Below are 16,514 nucleotides of genomic sequence, written 5' to 3'. Positions count from 1 at the left end.
CTGTGTTGTCCCCTTCTCCTCCTGCCTTCAATCCTTCCCAGTATCAGGGTCTTTTCCAATGAGTTGGTTCTCTTGATCAGCTTTTAAAAATACAGATGCCTCTGTCCTGTTCCTAGACATTCAACTTGAGTTGTGGCCAAAGTTATAAAACAGCAAAGTGTGAGGTAAGACTAGGACAGTAAGCACAAGGGAGAGTCTTCAAGGTAACACAGGAGAGTCTCTTTGGTTCCCTCACCTTCACCAAGGGGCATTCCTGCATAATTGCAGGCCGAGTCACTGGACGGCATGCGAGTGTCTGTCTAGGTCACTGTCATACTTTCCTTCTCTGTGGTAACCAACATGATTGCAAGTGATTCTCTATATGGATCCACTGTAAGCAAAAGAGGCTTTGTGGAATTGGGTATTTAGGAGCTTGAAATACACACACACACACACACACACACACACACTAATCCATAGGAAACATCAATAGATGGATCTGATGTCCAGAATCTAGGACTGCTTAGACATCCCAGAAACTGCACCATATGTCCACCCGCTCCTCCAAGCCTATGAAAAGGTCTGCAGGGCCAGCAACCCCCTCCAGAGAAAGTCACTATTACAGTTTCAGATTTTCTGGGGTACCACTCAAAAAGCCACTTTCTTTCCTGATCTGGAATGAAATCAATTAGGACAGAAATGTAAGAAAACCAAAAAGGTCGGAAGAACCTCCCATGGTCCACTGACCTCTCAGGGTTTTTATCGTACTGGTCCCCATTTCCCCAGAGTCAGAGCCACGCTGATCCATGACCTGTCCCCGCTCCTCCCAGCCCTTCATCTCCCCAGGAGCCAGCAGTGGTCAGAGTGACCAGTAGTCAAGTCTGGCTTGATGCTCCCTCTGCCTTTCATTCATTTATTCACTCATTCATTCATGCTTCCATCAATCCAACCAACAGTCTTCTTCCACTGAACAACTCTTTATGAAGAGCCATCTCCTATATTGCACCAGAGCGATCTTTTTTAAAAACAAAAGGCTAACTCTACCCTCCCTTGGGCCACCTCCACTGGCTCCATCGCCCTTGGGGTCGGGAGGAAGCTCAGTGCTGGCACTCCATCCTACCCCCTCCCTCCCTTGACACATCACCCCATGCTGCCCCGGTTTGCCCCAGGACGTTGACTGCTTTCGGCTCTTTTAGTCCCTGGTTTCCCTCACCTGTGGCTCAGATGGTAAAGAATCCACTTGCAATGCATGAGACCCAGGCTCTATCCCTGGGATGGGAAGATCCCCTAGAGAAGGGAATGGCAATCCATTCCAGTATTCTTGCCTGGAGAATCCCATGGACTGAGGAGCCTGGCGGGCTACAGTCCATGGGGTTGCAAAGAGTTGGACATAACTGAGCACTTTCACTTTCACTTTTTTCCCTCACCTGGGGCCTCTTTTCACCTGCCTCCTCACCTGAAACTCTCCCCTCCCCCGTCTCCTCCTCCTTTTACTCACGACTACCAATCACACCACAGACCATCAGAAAACCTCCCATGTTCATGGCTGGGCCCGAGCAAGCCTCAGCCTCCCTATTGGCTGCTCTTGGAAGAATCTCCCTTTCAACTTCTATCTCAGTCTCTGCTTACTCTCTCTCTTCAAGTAAGAGTCACAGACACCGCTGTGCCATGGAAAACATATGATAAACAATGGGAATTCTTCTCCAACTGCTAAAGCCCCCCTTTTCCCTTCACAGTCAAAACTCAGACCCACGCTAAGGCTCCATCCCTGACTGTGCCTCTGTCGAGAGGTCCCCCAAGAACTCAGACTTTCTGTAGTCAGATGGTAACGTAATACAGCAGTCCCAAAAGCAGATGTAAACACTGCTGGGGGGCTGGGAAGAAAGAGTCCCGATTCATAGAGAGCCAAAATGTTAGTGGGAAACGCCAGAGGATTAGAGTGACAAGCTGAGGTCTCCCTACCAGTAACTCAACCCCAATCCAACTTGATTTCCTAGACTTGCTATTAGACCACAATCTAAAATATCTTTCTCTCTGTTCTCTCTCTCTCTCACACACACAGACACACTGGGAGACAAGAACATGGAATAAATACACTGAAGGTTTCCTGGATGATCACTGGCATGCTAAGAAAGAGAAAAAGAAAGAATGGGAAAGGGAGTTATGAAAAGCAACTTTTCCCCCATTTTAATCTACAGCCATCAAAAGCCTTAGATACTTTATATTGTGCCAGGGTTTTTTCACTGGACTGTCCCCAACTAGACATATCACTTGGTATTTTATTGAGCAGAAAAATAGTTAATCTTGTTAGAATTACTACCAAGTCTGAATATTTTCTATTTGCTAAAATGTGATGCTGCTGCTAAGTCACTTCAGTTGTGTCCGACTCTGTGCGACCCCACAGACGGCAGCCCACCAGGCTCCCCCGTCCCTGGGATTCTCCAGGCAAGAACACTGGAGTGGGTTGCCATTGCCTTCTCCAATGCATGAAAGTGAAAAGTGAAAGTGAAGTCGCTCAGTCGTGTCTGACTCTTAGCGATCCCATGGACTGCAGCCTACCAGGCTCCTCCGTCCATGGGATTTTCCAGGCAAGAGTACTGGAGTGGGTTGCCATTGCCTTTTTTCTCTATAAATCTATACAAATGCTGCTGCTGCTGCTAAGTCGCGTCAGTCATGTCCAACTCTGTGCAACCCCATAGAGCAGCAGCCTGCCAGGCTCCCCCGTCCCTGGGATTCTCCAGGCAAGAACACTGGAGTGGGTTGCCATTGCCTTCTCCAATGCATGAAAGTGAAAAGTGAAAGTGAAGTTGCTCAGTCGTGTCCGACTCTTCATGACCCCATGGACTGCAGCCTACCAGGCTTCTCCGTCCATGGGATTTTCCAGGCAAGAGTACTGGAGTGGGTTGCCAGTGCCTTCTCCACTATACAAATGGGTGACCTTTTAAAATCTGAAAAACTGTAATTTTTATTTGGCTAAAAACTAATGGATTTCTGTATCCTTTTATGTGATAGAATGTGTAAATAAATAAAATTGAAAATAGAAAAAAGAAGGGGAAAAAAGTCTTAGATACTTTAAAAACAACTCCATAAAGGCAATGGTAAAATGAATTCTAACATGAAAGAATCTTAGATCTGAGCTATGACCTACACAAGAAAACTAATGTAGTTTCTTTTGGAAAAACTCCTTGACTCAAGCACTATGCAGATGTGTTTTTGGAAGGATGTTCCAGGAGAGAAGCAGCAGGCAGAAGCCTCCTGAAAGCCGATCACCTCCTCGTACTATACAGCGCCCGCCGTGACTCTGGGGCAGCTCTCCCCCTCTCACCGTGTGTGGGGCTGTCAGGGCAGGACCACACCTTGAGAGGTCCTCCCTGCAGTGGATGCAAGAGGCACTCTGGCTCTACTGGTCCTTGACAAGGTGGAGACGAGGTGCCATCTCCCACTGCATGTAAACGTGGGATGAGATGTCGCGTGTCATCAAAACTGACAACCCAGAGTCACAGGGAGCTGCCAGATCCTGAATCCCGGCTCAGAGCCTGTTGGCAGCAATCTCAGGAGTCACTCACCAAACCCTGGGCTTTCTAAAAGCAGACCTGCTCAAGCTGTCTACACTTGTTTTCCCCCCATCACCCTGCCTACAAGGACTCCTCATTCCCCCAAACCCCCAAAGCCTCCGAGGTCCCGGCCACTCATGTGCCAAGTACCAACATAGCTTGCCCCACCCTGTGGCCCGTTTCTTCGCAGGTCTGTCCTGACTCCCAGCTAGACTGCAAGGCTCTTGAAGGCACTACCTAGCCTTCCTCCTCTTGGGAATCTACAGGGCACCCAGGTACCCAACAGGGTCATTAAGGAGAGGCAGGAGGCCCCCTTCAAATTACATTTTTGTTAAGCAGATAAGAAAAATATCCAACAGATGTGTTATGTTTTTTAAAACCCCCCTTCTAAATTCCAAAAGAAGTCACTTAATAAGGACCTGATGTCTGTTCTCTTTCTGCTGGTATCTGGACCGATTAAAAACAGGATGTGGAAAAAAAAATTAAAAAGTGCCGAGGAGCTCATTGAGCAGGAGGGACTCCTAGAGGACAGGAGTGGACAGTAGGTGGCAGTCTGGCCCTGTGTCAACAGTGGTCACAGAGAGGACGCAGCGCAGCCTTGAGAAGAGGCTCTGAAGAGCTTCAGGCGGACGCACTTCCCCTGCCTGAGCCAACGAGAGCCAAGAGCAGGGCAACTGCTGGAAAGCACACTCGTGAGCATGCACACCTATACATCCGCCCAGACTCAACGCCTGTACAATACGCACCTTCTGCAAGCTCTCCCTGGGAAGAACCAAGAGCCCATCACAACTAGCTCTAAGCATCCCTCATCTGAGGCTTGGCCTGGCCCAGGGAATTTAGGGAGGAGAAGACCACTGTCCTACAGCAGAAGAGAAGACCCTCATGGATCCTCCAGCCTGCTGCTGCTCAAGAGGATTCCCTATCATTACTCGCATCAACAAACAACACTCCAGCCAGGAGCCCTGCGTTTGAATGTCCATGCTCAGTCCGCCCCTCCCTGAAGCCCAGTGATATGAGCCAAAATATGCTTAGTATATGGCATGTGCTCCATTACCCTCAGCAGCTCCCAGACCCTGGAGCTCAAAGCTGCAGTGCTCATCTCTGCAGCTTCTTCAGCATCGAGCACACGGCCTGAGACTTGTCAGCCAACAATAGGCTGTTCAATGAATAACCTTTTTTTTAAAGTTTACTTTTAATTGGAGGATAATTGCTTTACAATACTGCATTGGCTTCTGCCATGCATAATCTTTGAACGTGTTTTCATTAAGTCTAGAGACGTTGTTGTTGTTTAGTCGCAAATTCCTACTCTTTGTGATCCCAGGGATTGTAGCCCACCAGGCTCCTCTGTCCATGGAATTCTCTAGGAAAGAATACTGGAGTGGGTTGCCATTTCCTTCTCCAGGGGATCTTCTCAACGCAGGGATTGAACCTGAGTCTCCTGCATTGGCAGGCGGGTTCTTTATGGCTGAGCCACCTGGGAAGCCCCTTAACTCATGTGCAGTGACACCCAATTCTTCTGTCATGAAAACCCATATTTGCAGAAGGACTTAGCAGACTAAGACAGGGGAGGGGAGGAGGGGGTCTCTAAAGAGAGCAAGAACAGCCCTTCCTGGTGAGCAGGGAGTAAGCTTCCCAATCTCAGCCTCAGGACAGGCCAAAATGGGACACAGGACCCGACTCTGGACCCATGGAAAGGCACGTCACCTCTCTGAGCCTGGCCTCTCACCACTGGACTCCCTGATGACCTGTTGTGCATTCACTCACCCAACAGATGTCAAGGGGTTGGGGACACAGAGATGAAAAGATAAGATCCCTTTCTTTGCAGTGCTCATCTTCTAGTGAGAAGACAGGGGTGTAGGAAGGATGCCAGGAGAAAGGAATGGTGAATCAAAGATGTGAAAAGTGTTGATGTTAGTATTTCAGTCATGTCTGACTCTTTGCGACACCATGGACTGTAGCCCATCAGGCTCCATACTATTCTCCAAGCAAGAATACTGGAGAGGGTTGCCATTCCCTTCTCCAGGGGATCTTCCCAACCCAGGGATTGAACCCAGATCTCCTACATTGCTGGCAGATTCTTTACACGGTCTGAGCCACCAGGGAAGCCCCAGAGTGAAAGTGTTAGTTGCTCGAAAAATGAAAGGTTGAAGGATGCTTTCAATATCCCTGGTGGGGAAGGGAGAGCCTTTTAAGTCCAACATACACACAGAATTACCCTCCACGGCCATTGCAAATTCAAGAACAGAGGTATATTTCTGCCACCCATATCTTCTTGTGATCTGAGGACGTTTCCTTCTACACTGAAGCCATACTCATTAATCCATCCACCCAGGCCTTTCTAGTAAACCTCAGTTCCCATAATTAGTGATGTGTCAGGAAAGGTTTAGAGGATCATCGAAGCCTCCAGGCCCTTCAGTCTCCACGGAGCACAGGAGGAAAGTGGGACCTGATGTAGAGCAGAGACTCCCCAAACTGTCAGAGGCAGAGTCTGGGGTCCCTGCTCATGGTTCAGGATCTTTCTGATTTTGCTCACTGAAATCAGCTGCCCATTTTATCCCACATAAACCTCTCCTGATGCTTCCAACTCCCAATCCAAGACCTGCCACAAATCTGGCAAGCTTGCTCTTCAGCACTTTATAAACAGGCTCTCCTCCATATGTTCAAGAACTTATCTGGCGTCACATAACTTCATTTCCTCCTCCACCCCCTCCGCATCTCTGCACATAAGTCCTCCAAGAGCACCAGGGATACCCAGAAATCCCCAGGCAGAGGCCACAGGGAGGCTTGGGGAGCAGCGGAGTCATGGAATGTGTGAACTGTCACGATTGGCAGGGGCCTTTTGACCTTCCAGTGAATCTAACTCCTTCTTTTTCTGCAAGAGGAAACAGAGGCCCATGGAGGGAGCATGGTTTGCTCAAGGTCGCACGGCTAGTTTGAGTCCTTCTCAAGGAAAGGTGCCCTGGAGGAGGAAATGGCACCCTACTTGAGTATTCTAGCCTGGGAAATCCCACAGACAGAGGAGCCTGATGGGCTACAGTCCACGCAGTCACAGAGAGTCAGATGTGAGAGTCAGATGTGATGGAGCTGCATGTAATAAGAGATGAGACGAGCTGTTCAAGGAGGAACAAGGTGGGTATCAGGAGGGCTGGGGTCCTTCCTATCCTGGGACACACGTGTTGGGAAACAAGTGGTTCCCAGAGCTGTATTTTCCCTCCTGGACCCAGTGAAAGCACGGGATGGATGAGCCCCATCAGGAGGAGGTCCACTAGACAAAGAATGGAAATAATCCCAGACTAGGAACTTGAACTTTATTCCCTAAGGGACGATCTGGAGCCAGAGGGGGAGGATATTTTTAAATGCCAGGGGTTCAGACCTAAAAACAGAGAGAACACGGAGCGGGGGAGGGGGCGCAAGACCCAGCTCTCTGTCATAAAAATGATAATAATAGGGCTATTACAAAGAAGAAAGCATCCCCCTACACATGGAATGTCGTTTTAAACAAAGCGAACACGAATCTTTTGAGCACCCACAATTGCACAGGCATTAGGTGAATGTTGTATATTTACAAGCACATTGCAAACACCTTTCAGCAACAGAACAAAGTCATTCTCATTCATCACTTTGAAAACGTGTGTATGGTAGTCGTGATGGGAAAGTCAGTGGAGGGAGAAAAGACAAGAGCCTGAAGTCACACCCTCCAGGGATGGCCATATGCACCCTGAGAACCTCTTTGGCTCTCCTACTTTTGTTACTGCCCAGAGAAGGGCATGCAGCAAGCAAGTGCCAGGGATGGGGGACCCTACAACTGCTCTGCTTTGCATTAAGCAGAGCTTGGGGACCCCAGTCTTTGGCAGCAACTTCCGCCTTCAACCTCTCAGCAAGAAATCTATGTTTGGTCCCAGTATACATGGAGGGAATTCCCCAGCCCTTCAGGGACTGTGGGGTCCCCAAATTCTGAAGAGCCCTCATGTTGTTCTTTATCCTCTTTCACTCTGACTTTGTGTAACCCTCATCACAGGTCTCAAGGACGCTGGGACCCACCACCTCTCGTGGGAGAGTAGATCAAAACCAGATGTCTGACTCCAATTGGCTTAAATCAATACCCCCATTCTGGAAGGGCAGATTCCCTTGTCAGCAGGATGGAAAGTTCAGGGGGAGGGTGAAAGGAGCTCAGACAGACCTGACACGCTTTCCAGCAGGTGGCCAGAAAGCCTCAACATTTGTCTTGCAGGTGAAAATGAACCTTCCTGTGGAGCAGGCTACCCTGTGGGGTGACAGGCTTTGCAGGGGATATCAAGCAACCCCCACCTGGATGACATCATGGAATGCAGAAACAGAATCTGAGTGGCAGGTGACGGACTTGGAATGGCCACTGGTTTCAGGCTACAAAGTCAGCACATGGAGATCTTAAGCAGACCCCTTAACCTCACATAACCTCAGTCTCCCCAGCTGCAAAAGAGATTATTTTGGGCTCTGAGATAACACCATGCGATATTTGCAGTGATGCCTGGTGTCCAGCAAGTACTTAAACATTAAACTATCACCCTCATCAATCATTTTCAAAGTGGGTACTTCTCATAGGCAGAATCACTGATTCTAACAGGCATTCACATGGATGTTGGACGAGTAGCATCCAGTCTACCAGAAAGCCAAACCCCACCCCTTCCAGCTCTGTACACACTGTGCAGGCAGAGCCAACTTCAAGAACGTTCTTGGCCAAAACAAAATGCTATGACAAATTCTCCGCAAGCTTTTTTGCCTTTGACTCAGCCATTTCCCAAAGATTAAAAAAAAAAAAATGGGAGCTCATTGAAGATTCGCCAAGATGCACTCCAACCAAAGCACAGTAGCACCGATGAAGGAAGAGCTTGAAGCTACTGTAAAATCCTCCGATGGTGCAGCTGGGATGGAGTTTGCGATCCTCTAGTTCAAGCTCTCCATTGACAGATGGGTACATCCAGGCCTGGGTCACAAAGCAACAGCTGACTAGTGACTGGCAGCAAGCTGGTCCCCTACCTCCAAGTCAGCAGGCTTTCTGCTACCCTGGGCTGCTTAATATGATCTTGGCCTGGGAGTCTTTTGAGATCAGTATGGTCTTGGATGAGCAAGAACCTCAATCCTTTCAAAAACCCCCGACCAAACAAACCCGCAGGAGGTCTGGGACTCAACAGACACCTTTTCTGGAGATGCTGCTGAAAAGCGAGCCATCACAACAGACCACACCAAATTTCACTTCAAGATCCTTCTTCAGGGAAACCATACAGCCAGCCAGAGGTCAGTCCTGGGAGGATACCCAGAGACAGACAGCCTTTGGGGGTTTCCAGTTAAGACTGCTTGAAAAGGACCATGACACAGATGTGGACACAAAACAGCCCATGCATTCTCACCACCCAGGAGTGGGTGCACACTTAGTCCCTTGGTGTTTTTAGGTAGAAGGAAAGGCTGATGTATGGAAAACTATCAGCAACAACAAGAAAAGACTTTTAAGATCTTGGTCCATCTACATATGCTTTCATAGGTTCTAAAGCGAGTCTTCTGGAAGATTTCCTTTGTCCAGCCTCGATCTTAATAGAAATCTGTTCAGGCAAGAATGAGGCTCCATCTGTACCGACCTCATACTTCCTAAAAGCTCACACATCCTCCATCCCCAGATACAAATGATCTGGAAAAAAAAATAAAGCTGCTCCCAGCTTCTTCCACAAGCTGGCTCTTCTGCAAGACACAATACGATGCCCATTCGATCTGAGCCAGGCACCCACACACCTGCCACCCACATCACAAGCTCTAGGAATGCTCCCTGCCCACCCAGGGCCCCTCCTATGCCCCCATGCCCCCACCCCATACACAGCCCCATCCTCCTCTCTTTCTGCTCATGCCTATCCATGCACAAAGTACATCCACAGCCCTTATCATCAGCCCCCTCGGGTCTTAGGCTGGTCTCCAGTTGATCTGGTCCTTCTCCAACAGACCCAATTTTAAAGAAAGCTAAATCAAAAACCCTAGCAACGATCACTAGCTCAATATCCCCACCGCCAGAAACTGCCTGCCTCATTAAAGAGTAAAACAGCAGCTGGAGAAGGTTGGGAAGCAGGGTGGTGGGCTCATTCCAGCCAACACGTGGATTTACATTCCTCGCAGTTAGGGAGGGAGTGCTGTAACTGCTCTGGGAAGGGTCTGGAGAAGCCTGGAGCAGAAGCCGCCTGCTCCATTAGCTCTCCTGGATGGAGGGGCCGAGGGGGAGACCTGCACATCTGATCCATTGGGGCGGGGAGCTGCGGAGATGGGAAATGTTATGTAATTAAACTCTGCTGGCCTGTCCCGCCTGGGGAATGTGAGCGCCATCAGCAGTGACCTCTTCCAATCAACTTAATTGGCCCAATCTCGCCAAGAAAAGCAACGGAATTGGTTTAGTGCCTCATGGAAATAGCTTAGCTCCTGACTATTTATGGCCACTGAACTCAAGGATGGGAGCCTGACTCTGCGCCAGCAGTTGACAGCGTGTGCTGACTTCTGGGAGGACTCGGAGGCTTGAGTGGGTTTTCTGGCCCCTCTTTCTCTGGTCTCCATTTTTGTCTCTGGGGAAAGTGGGCCACGCCAACTTGCTGCACTGGGTGTCTGCCATATTGCAGATCCACAGCCCGTGCTCCCCAGGATCCACAGCCCAGAGAAAAACCGCCCTTCACAGCAACCCAGGACACCTGGACTTTGCTCCTCTTTAATTCTAACATGCTAAAAAACAACGACTACTTTCTCTGTTCTCAAAATCACATTTCTTTTGGCGTCATGGTCCGCAGCAAAAGAAAACGTCTGTCTCAGATCATTACTAATGTTGATTTGTGGACCACCTTTCTTCTGAATCCTCCAAAGACCTTTTAGAAATACAGCTCACCATCAATAATCTTCTAGGCTTGGCTATCTCCATTTTACGGATGAGTAAACTGAGGCGGCCACAGAAAGTTCTGTTTGCACAGCGGATGAACAGCAGACACTCAGTGGACATAACATGTACTGTAAAGAGAAAGAGGTTCAGGACCCGTCTTTGCAATGGTTCACATCCATGCTAGCGCCTGTATTCAAATCAGTGTCATTTCCAAGTAAGGCTCTGTACCGCTAAACACACCAAGGTTTGACCTGGCGGGGGGCGGGGGTGGGGGAGCAGAGTGAACTTTCCTCTCATTGAGTCATAGCAGACAATATCATTTTACACAAAGAGAAATAAGAAAGGATCAGAGAAATTAAAGAACTTTCCTGAAATCACCCTGCTCCAAAGTGGCAGAACTGGGTTGGAACCGAGGCATTCCCAATGCGAAGCCTTCCATCTCCACCACACCATCCTCTCACCGCTGCGAGAGCCTTTGCCCAAGGCTCAGACCCTGTATCAACCCTCTTCCAAAGAGGAATTTCCTCTACAGATAAGGTAGAACCTCAAAATGGCACACCTGTCATTTCAGGAATTCAAAAATGTCTTGAGTCTAATACAAGAGGTTTGTTTATGCCCTTTCAGCAACAGACTTTAAAAAGGAGGTTTAGGTCAGCAGGTGTGCACCCAGAGCACACCCCTCACCCTGCTCCATCCCAGTTACCTCCCCAGCTCCTGCTGGTATGAACCCAACCAACATCACACTCCCTGCCCTCCCCAAATGCTTCCAAAAGCCTGCAACCCTTCTTGTAACTGTACCTTTCAAACTTTGATCCACACGATACACATCTGAGTGTCCGAGATGATTTGCATCCTTCCTCGGACCCAAAGAATTCCTGCAAAAAAATACATTCCACCACCCCCAGCAGAGCCAGAACATACACCCTTCTGGTCCTCCAGGCTAGGCTCCTCCCAGGTTCTTCACTCCAGCCCTGCAGTGTGTGTGCACACAAGTCAGCTTTCCACTCAGCTCAGAAGTCAGCCGAGACTAACACTCCCAAGCTTCATCTTCCTTGCATCTTCCTTCTGATCACTGCCTCACCCTTATGCAGCCATACACAGTAAGCCTCATCACTGCTGTGCTCTCAGAGACTCCACCCTCAGGTGTATTAGGACCTGAATTCTGACCAGGCTTGCTGCCCTCTCCCATTCCCAGCCCACACTCCCTGCAAGAAACAGTAACAGCCCTCAGCTGCCTTCTCAACACACAAAACTATCCATCATCCCTATCTTTCTACAAAACCACAGATATATTTCAAGTCAGCTTCCCTTTGACCTCCGAGATCCATAAACATCGCTCGAAACTGAATTACAGTTCTTGAAGAAACCTCTAGCACCGAGCTCTCCTGGTTCCTTCTGGCAAAACTGCAGGAGTTGGCTGAGCCCTGGGAAGAATTTTTCTAGGGCACCATGCCATGCCCCAGAGCCCAGGAATGGACTGAGCCTCCAGCGGGCATTCCATACATTTCAATTGATGATCAATAATAATTGATGATGGTGAATTCCTTTATTAAATTGAAAAACCCATTATAACCATCATACAACATGCATCCCCACCACTAGGCATGCAAAGCACATTTCTCTGCTCACTCCAATCTTGCACGCACATCCCCACCCTGTGCCAATACACAGAAGACTTCTCCCCTTAAATGTGCATCCCTCACCCTAAGCCTTCTCCAGTCCCCTCCTCTCTGGGGTGAGGGATGCAGAGGAGGAGAAAGCGAAAACCACTCCAGCATCTTTTTCTGAAGATGCCCCATCTCTCTAGAATAAGTGTTTGAGCCCACACTTTCCTGTTCCCCACAGACCCCAGTGCCATTCCAGCCAAATTCCCCAGGACTCATTCACAAAGTTCATACTCTGATCTTCGCAGATAATACCCTCCCTTCCCATCCCTTTGGTAATCGGTAATCGGAAAGCGCCTAGCCCAACCTTCCACTCACCTCGCATCTCCCCCCAACCCCGGCCGCCCTCCCATACCACACCCACTCCGTGTGTCTGCGCAGGCACGCACAAGCCATCTGCTGTAACACACCGTACCTCTCTTTCTGCTCTGACACTCTTAGCGGGCACAGATTTCTCATTAGTACACCTATGTGCCCACATGCTCTCACCTGCTGCTTGGCAGCCGTGTGCCCGTGAAAGAGACCCTCAGAAACAAATATCTCCACCTGCACACTGAGTAGAGGGAGCGCCAGCACTCTGATTTTCCAAACAACCTCCTTCCCTGACCAAAGAGCGCCCAGGGGTCCCCAGTGGCCCTCCATAGGACCCAGATCCTGTTAGCCCAGAGCAAACCCTCCACTTCCAGCTACAAAACAGTCCACAGCTGCACAAACCCGTGCGCCTTCCTACTGCAGCCCCGCAGACTTCCTTCTGTCCCCCAACACTATTCAGAGCCCCCTTCTTATCATCTCCCCCTCTTCTAACGCCGTACTCAGGCCTGAGCGTTAAAGGCCAACGCAGAGGCTGTTGGATTTTCTCCCCTGAATCCTACCCCTCCACCTTCTTTGTGTAAGGGGGTGGGGGGGTGGGGGTGGTTAAGTGTGGGCAGGCTGAGGACACCGGTGGATTTCTGAGCGCTAGGAAAACAGAACCAAAGGCAAAGTTCCCTCGCGTTACAACTTTCTGCATCCTGACGTTTGGAACGGTGGGTTGAGATAGGCTCTAGGTTCTGCAGGGTGGAAGGGGGTATCTTTTTAGTAAAAAGCAGGTCTCCCAGCACAGTCGGTAAGCGGCTGAGTCCTGGGGTGACACCCACCCCCTTTTAGCCCGCCCCCACCCCACCCCACCCCTGAGCCCCCGCCCCCTGCTCGTCGCGCACATAAACAAGTCCAAGGCGCGCAGTCGCCAGCTCTCCAGCTCGGAGCTCTGCGCTCCGGCTGCCTCCGGGCAGCTGCCTGCACTCAGACCTCTGAACCTGCCGCCAGAGGTCGAGACCAGGAGGCCTAGTTCGGAGTTTCCTGCACCTGGAAGCTCCCAGCCAGGGATCCAGCGAGAGGGATCCTAACTAGTCAACAGCCCCCACCCGGTTCGGCGCGCGGGTCTCCGTGCCTTTGAGGAACGCAGCCGCCCAACTCCCCCAAAGAAGCAGGGTCTTCTCCGCGCACCCACTCGCGCCCGAAAGCCACCAGGACTGTCCCCTCCCCCACCCAGCCCCTCCTTTCCCGAACCTTCAACTCCCAAACTTCCCAAATTTCCTTCGGAGTGTGACTTGGAGCTCTGGGGCCACGGAGCGCTTTGGTCCTTGGCGGGGTTGGGGGTGGGGGTGTTCTGAAGTCCGACCTAGATGCGTCTTGCCCCCGGCCTCCCAGCCTCCCCGCACCTCCGATTCCTAGAGCTGGCCGGGAGGAACCGGACGGACTCCCCAGGGATCGCCAGGCCCCCCGCGCCCTCGGCTCCCCGGCGGGGACCCAGAGGCGCGGGCCGCGCGCGCAACTCCGACATCGGCCGCGCAGAGACCCAGGGTGGGGTGGCCACCGGCCTGCACGAGCCCCGGGGAGCAGGCTTGTTTCCCAGGAAGCTCTGAGCGGAGGTAGGGGGACTCCGGCAGGTAGCCGCGCCTCGAGGAGTCTCAACTCCCCAAACTGGGAAGCGTCTCTCCAGGTCCGGAGCTCCACATCCCCTCCCCCAGCCCCGCCGGGGCCCAGAGGGGGAGGAGAGTCGAGAGCCCTGCGCCGCGGCGAACCCGGCGCCGGGGGCGCGTGCGGGGAGCGGCGGCTGCTTCCTAGCCTCCCTGGATCCGCCTGCCACCCCCTTTGTTACGGGGTGCGCGGGGAGCTCCTCTGCGCGAACAGACGGGTGTGATGATGAGGGGCTGGCGGTTCTGCCGAAGCCCTTCCTTGCCCTTCAGTCGTCTCCCTTTCCCCTCGCCTCCGCCCCTCATTTCCAATCCTGGTCCCTTAAACCTGATCACTTTCCCAGATACTGGGCGGTTTCTCCCGCGGCAGCCGAGGGACGGGAGAGAGGAGGTGGGGAAGAGTGAGTGTGTGTGCGTGTGTGTGTGTGTTTGAGTGTGTGTATGTGTGTGTGCGCGCAAGGGTAGCTGTGATCTCGCCATGGCCTGAGCAGATCCCGGCGTAAACTTCGGGAAGACCAGAGCCAGGGAAAGTGCGGGAGCGCAGCGCGATGGGGTGGGGGCGGGGTGCGGAGCCGGGGCCCCGCGCGGGTCCCCCAGTCCATCCCCCTACCCGGCCCCCGGGCCCCTGAACCTGCCCACCCAGCGCGCCCGCCTCCCCTTACCGTGGCAGAAGTAACCATGGCATCCGTGTGACTGTTTCCAGGGACGTCGACATGAAGAGAAAGGTGGACGCGAGCTCGGTCATCCAAAGTCTCCCCCACTCCGCTGCCGCCACCCCCCAGCAGGGGACAAAAAGACCAGGAGAAAGAAAGGCGAGGGAAGAAAGTAGTTGCGCCGGGCTCTCTCGGGGGCCGCGCGCGGAGCTGCTCGGTAGAGAGAGGAGCCTTCAACTCTGAGTCCCGCGAACATAATCTGCGCGGTTATAACCAGCCAACCCGGCCAGATGGCTCCGCGCTCAGCGCCTTAACCCCTTCGGCGCCGTGCCGTCCGCCCCCGCGCGCCGCCCGCCGCGCACGCCTGCGCCCCAGCGCCCCTCCAGCTGGGGTCCGGGGCCAGTGAGGGGACTGGGTCATTTCACATAGCCGCTCTTAAAGAAAAATACCCCCAACTTCCAAGGGATGTATACCTAGGTTTGCCCCCTCGATCTCCCTTTTAGAGATCCAGGAAAAAAACAAAAACGAGATATTCAACTTTTCACTGCACTTCACACGTTCATGCCTTCAGCCTGTCTTATTTGTTCCTTTTCTTGAAAAAATTCTTTTTGATCTTCTTTTTGCTTTTTATTTAAGGTTTTTCTTTACAAAGCGGAAGGATCTTTCTTGCCCCTTTCCCCAAGGCGGCTGGGGGTTTAATGTGCAAACCCCTTAGAACCTTCCCGCTCCAGACCTCTTCCCACTCGCTACCAAGCCCACCGGAGGGTCCTACCCCCTCCCCGCCACCCGAGCGTGCCCCGGGTACCGCTCCCCAGGGTGCTCGCCGCTCCAGGACCAGCTCCTAGGGCGCAGCCGGCGGTGCAGGGGGATCAAGCCAGAGAGGTGTGGGGTGGGAGTCAGGGGACCCAGGGACGGGCGGTTGTGTGTGCGCCCGTGTGTTTTGTGCGAGCCTGAGCTTGGAAGGGATGGGGTGATGAATTGGAGGCTCCCACTCCACGAAGCCTTCAGCTTCTCTTAAGCCCCTTCCATCCAAACGAGGGTCTGCCCCTGCAGCCTTGCGCCCTTCCAGCACCCACCCGTCTGCAGGCGGGAACCGCGCGGGAAGGCCAGCGACAGACCGACTTTTCTAAGCGCTCCGAAAGCAGTGACGTCCACTTCCCCACCCGGCGATTATTCGAGGAATGGAAGGACAGGGGGCAAAAATCTCTTATTTCGAGATAATTTTAGCTGCCCATTAGACCCCGCTTGCGGCGAGCTCGGTCTCTAAATTTACCAACTTAAGTCATCTTGCTTTGGCCCATTTGCCATGAAGAGAAGTGGTGGGGGGCGGGGAAATGTCACTTAGGGGTCAATGAGTTAACTCAGAGTCTCAGTGTTTCGCCCTCCAGTCCCCGGATCGTGGCGTGGGGATCCTTATCTCCATGTCCCGCCCCCCCCCCCCCCCACCCCGCCACTTCTTCTTGCGTGCCATCTCCGCGACCCCTCACCCCATCTCTTGCCAGGACCTCTGGACTCGCGCGCCATTGAGGGAGGGGAGTCAGTAGGTGTCACTTCTCCCCGCGCCCTGCCTTAAGCAGCACACGCTATGTTTCCGCTGGGGTCCAGGTTATATATATATATATATATATATATATATATATATATATCCAAATTCCTTTGACTTGTTGGAGCATTTGGTCAGACACCAAGAAGTACGAAGGGCTACACCTACCAGATCAGGCCGAACCCGCCGCGGAGTGAGGCCGCAGGTCCAAGGGGAGATGGAAGGGATAGGGAGCTTGGGGTCTGCGTACTAGATAGATTGTACCTGCCTCATCATTTTGCTGGCT

At 51.9% G+C, this 16,514-nt stretch overlaps 1 protein-coding gene across 1 annotated transcript in view; it reads right to left on the bottom strand.

Moving 5' to 3' along the window:
- Window positions 1–15,966, bottom strand: part of NTF3 (neurotrophin 3) — a 76,523-nt gene extending 60,557 nt beyond the window's left edge. The window contains exon 1 of the mRNA XM_025283060.3: window positions 14,695–15,966. Within this exon, the coding sequence (XP_025138845.1) occupies window positions 14,695–14,712 (18 nt within the window). The 5' untranslated portion in view covers window positions 14,713–15,966. The remainder of the gene's footprint in view (window positions 1–14,694) is intronic.
- Between the last annotated feature and the right edge of the window lie 548 nt (window positions 15,967–16,514).

Source organism: Bubalus bubalis, chromosome 4 (assembly GCF_019923935.1).
Source record: "Bubalus bubalis isolate 160015118507 breed Murrah chromosome 4, NDDB_SH_1, whole genome shotgun sequence".
Classification (NCBI taxonomy): Eukaryota; Metazoa; Chordata; class Mammalia; order Artiodactyla; family Bovidae; genus Bubalus; species Bubalus bubalis.
The sequence above is the reverse complement of the archived record's forward strand: the minus strand, read 5'-3'. Positions and strand labels throughout refer to the sequence as shown.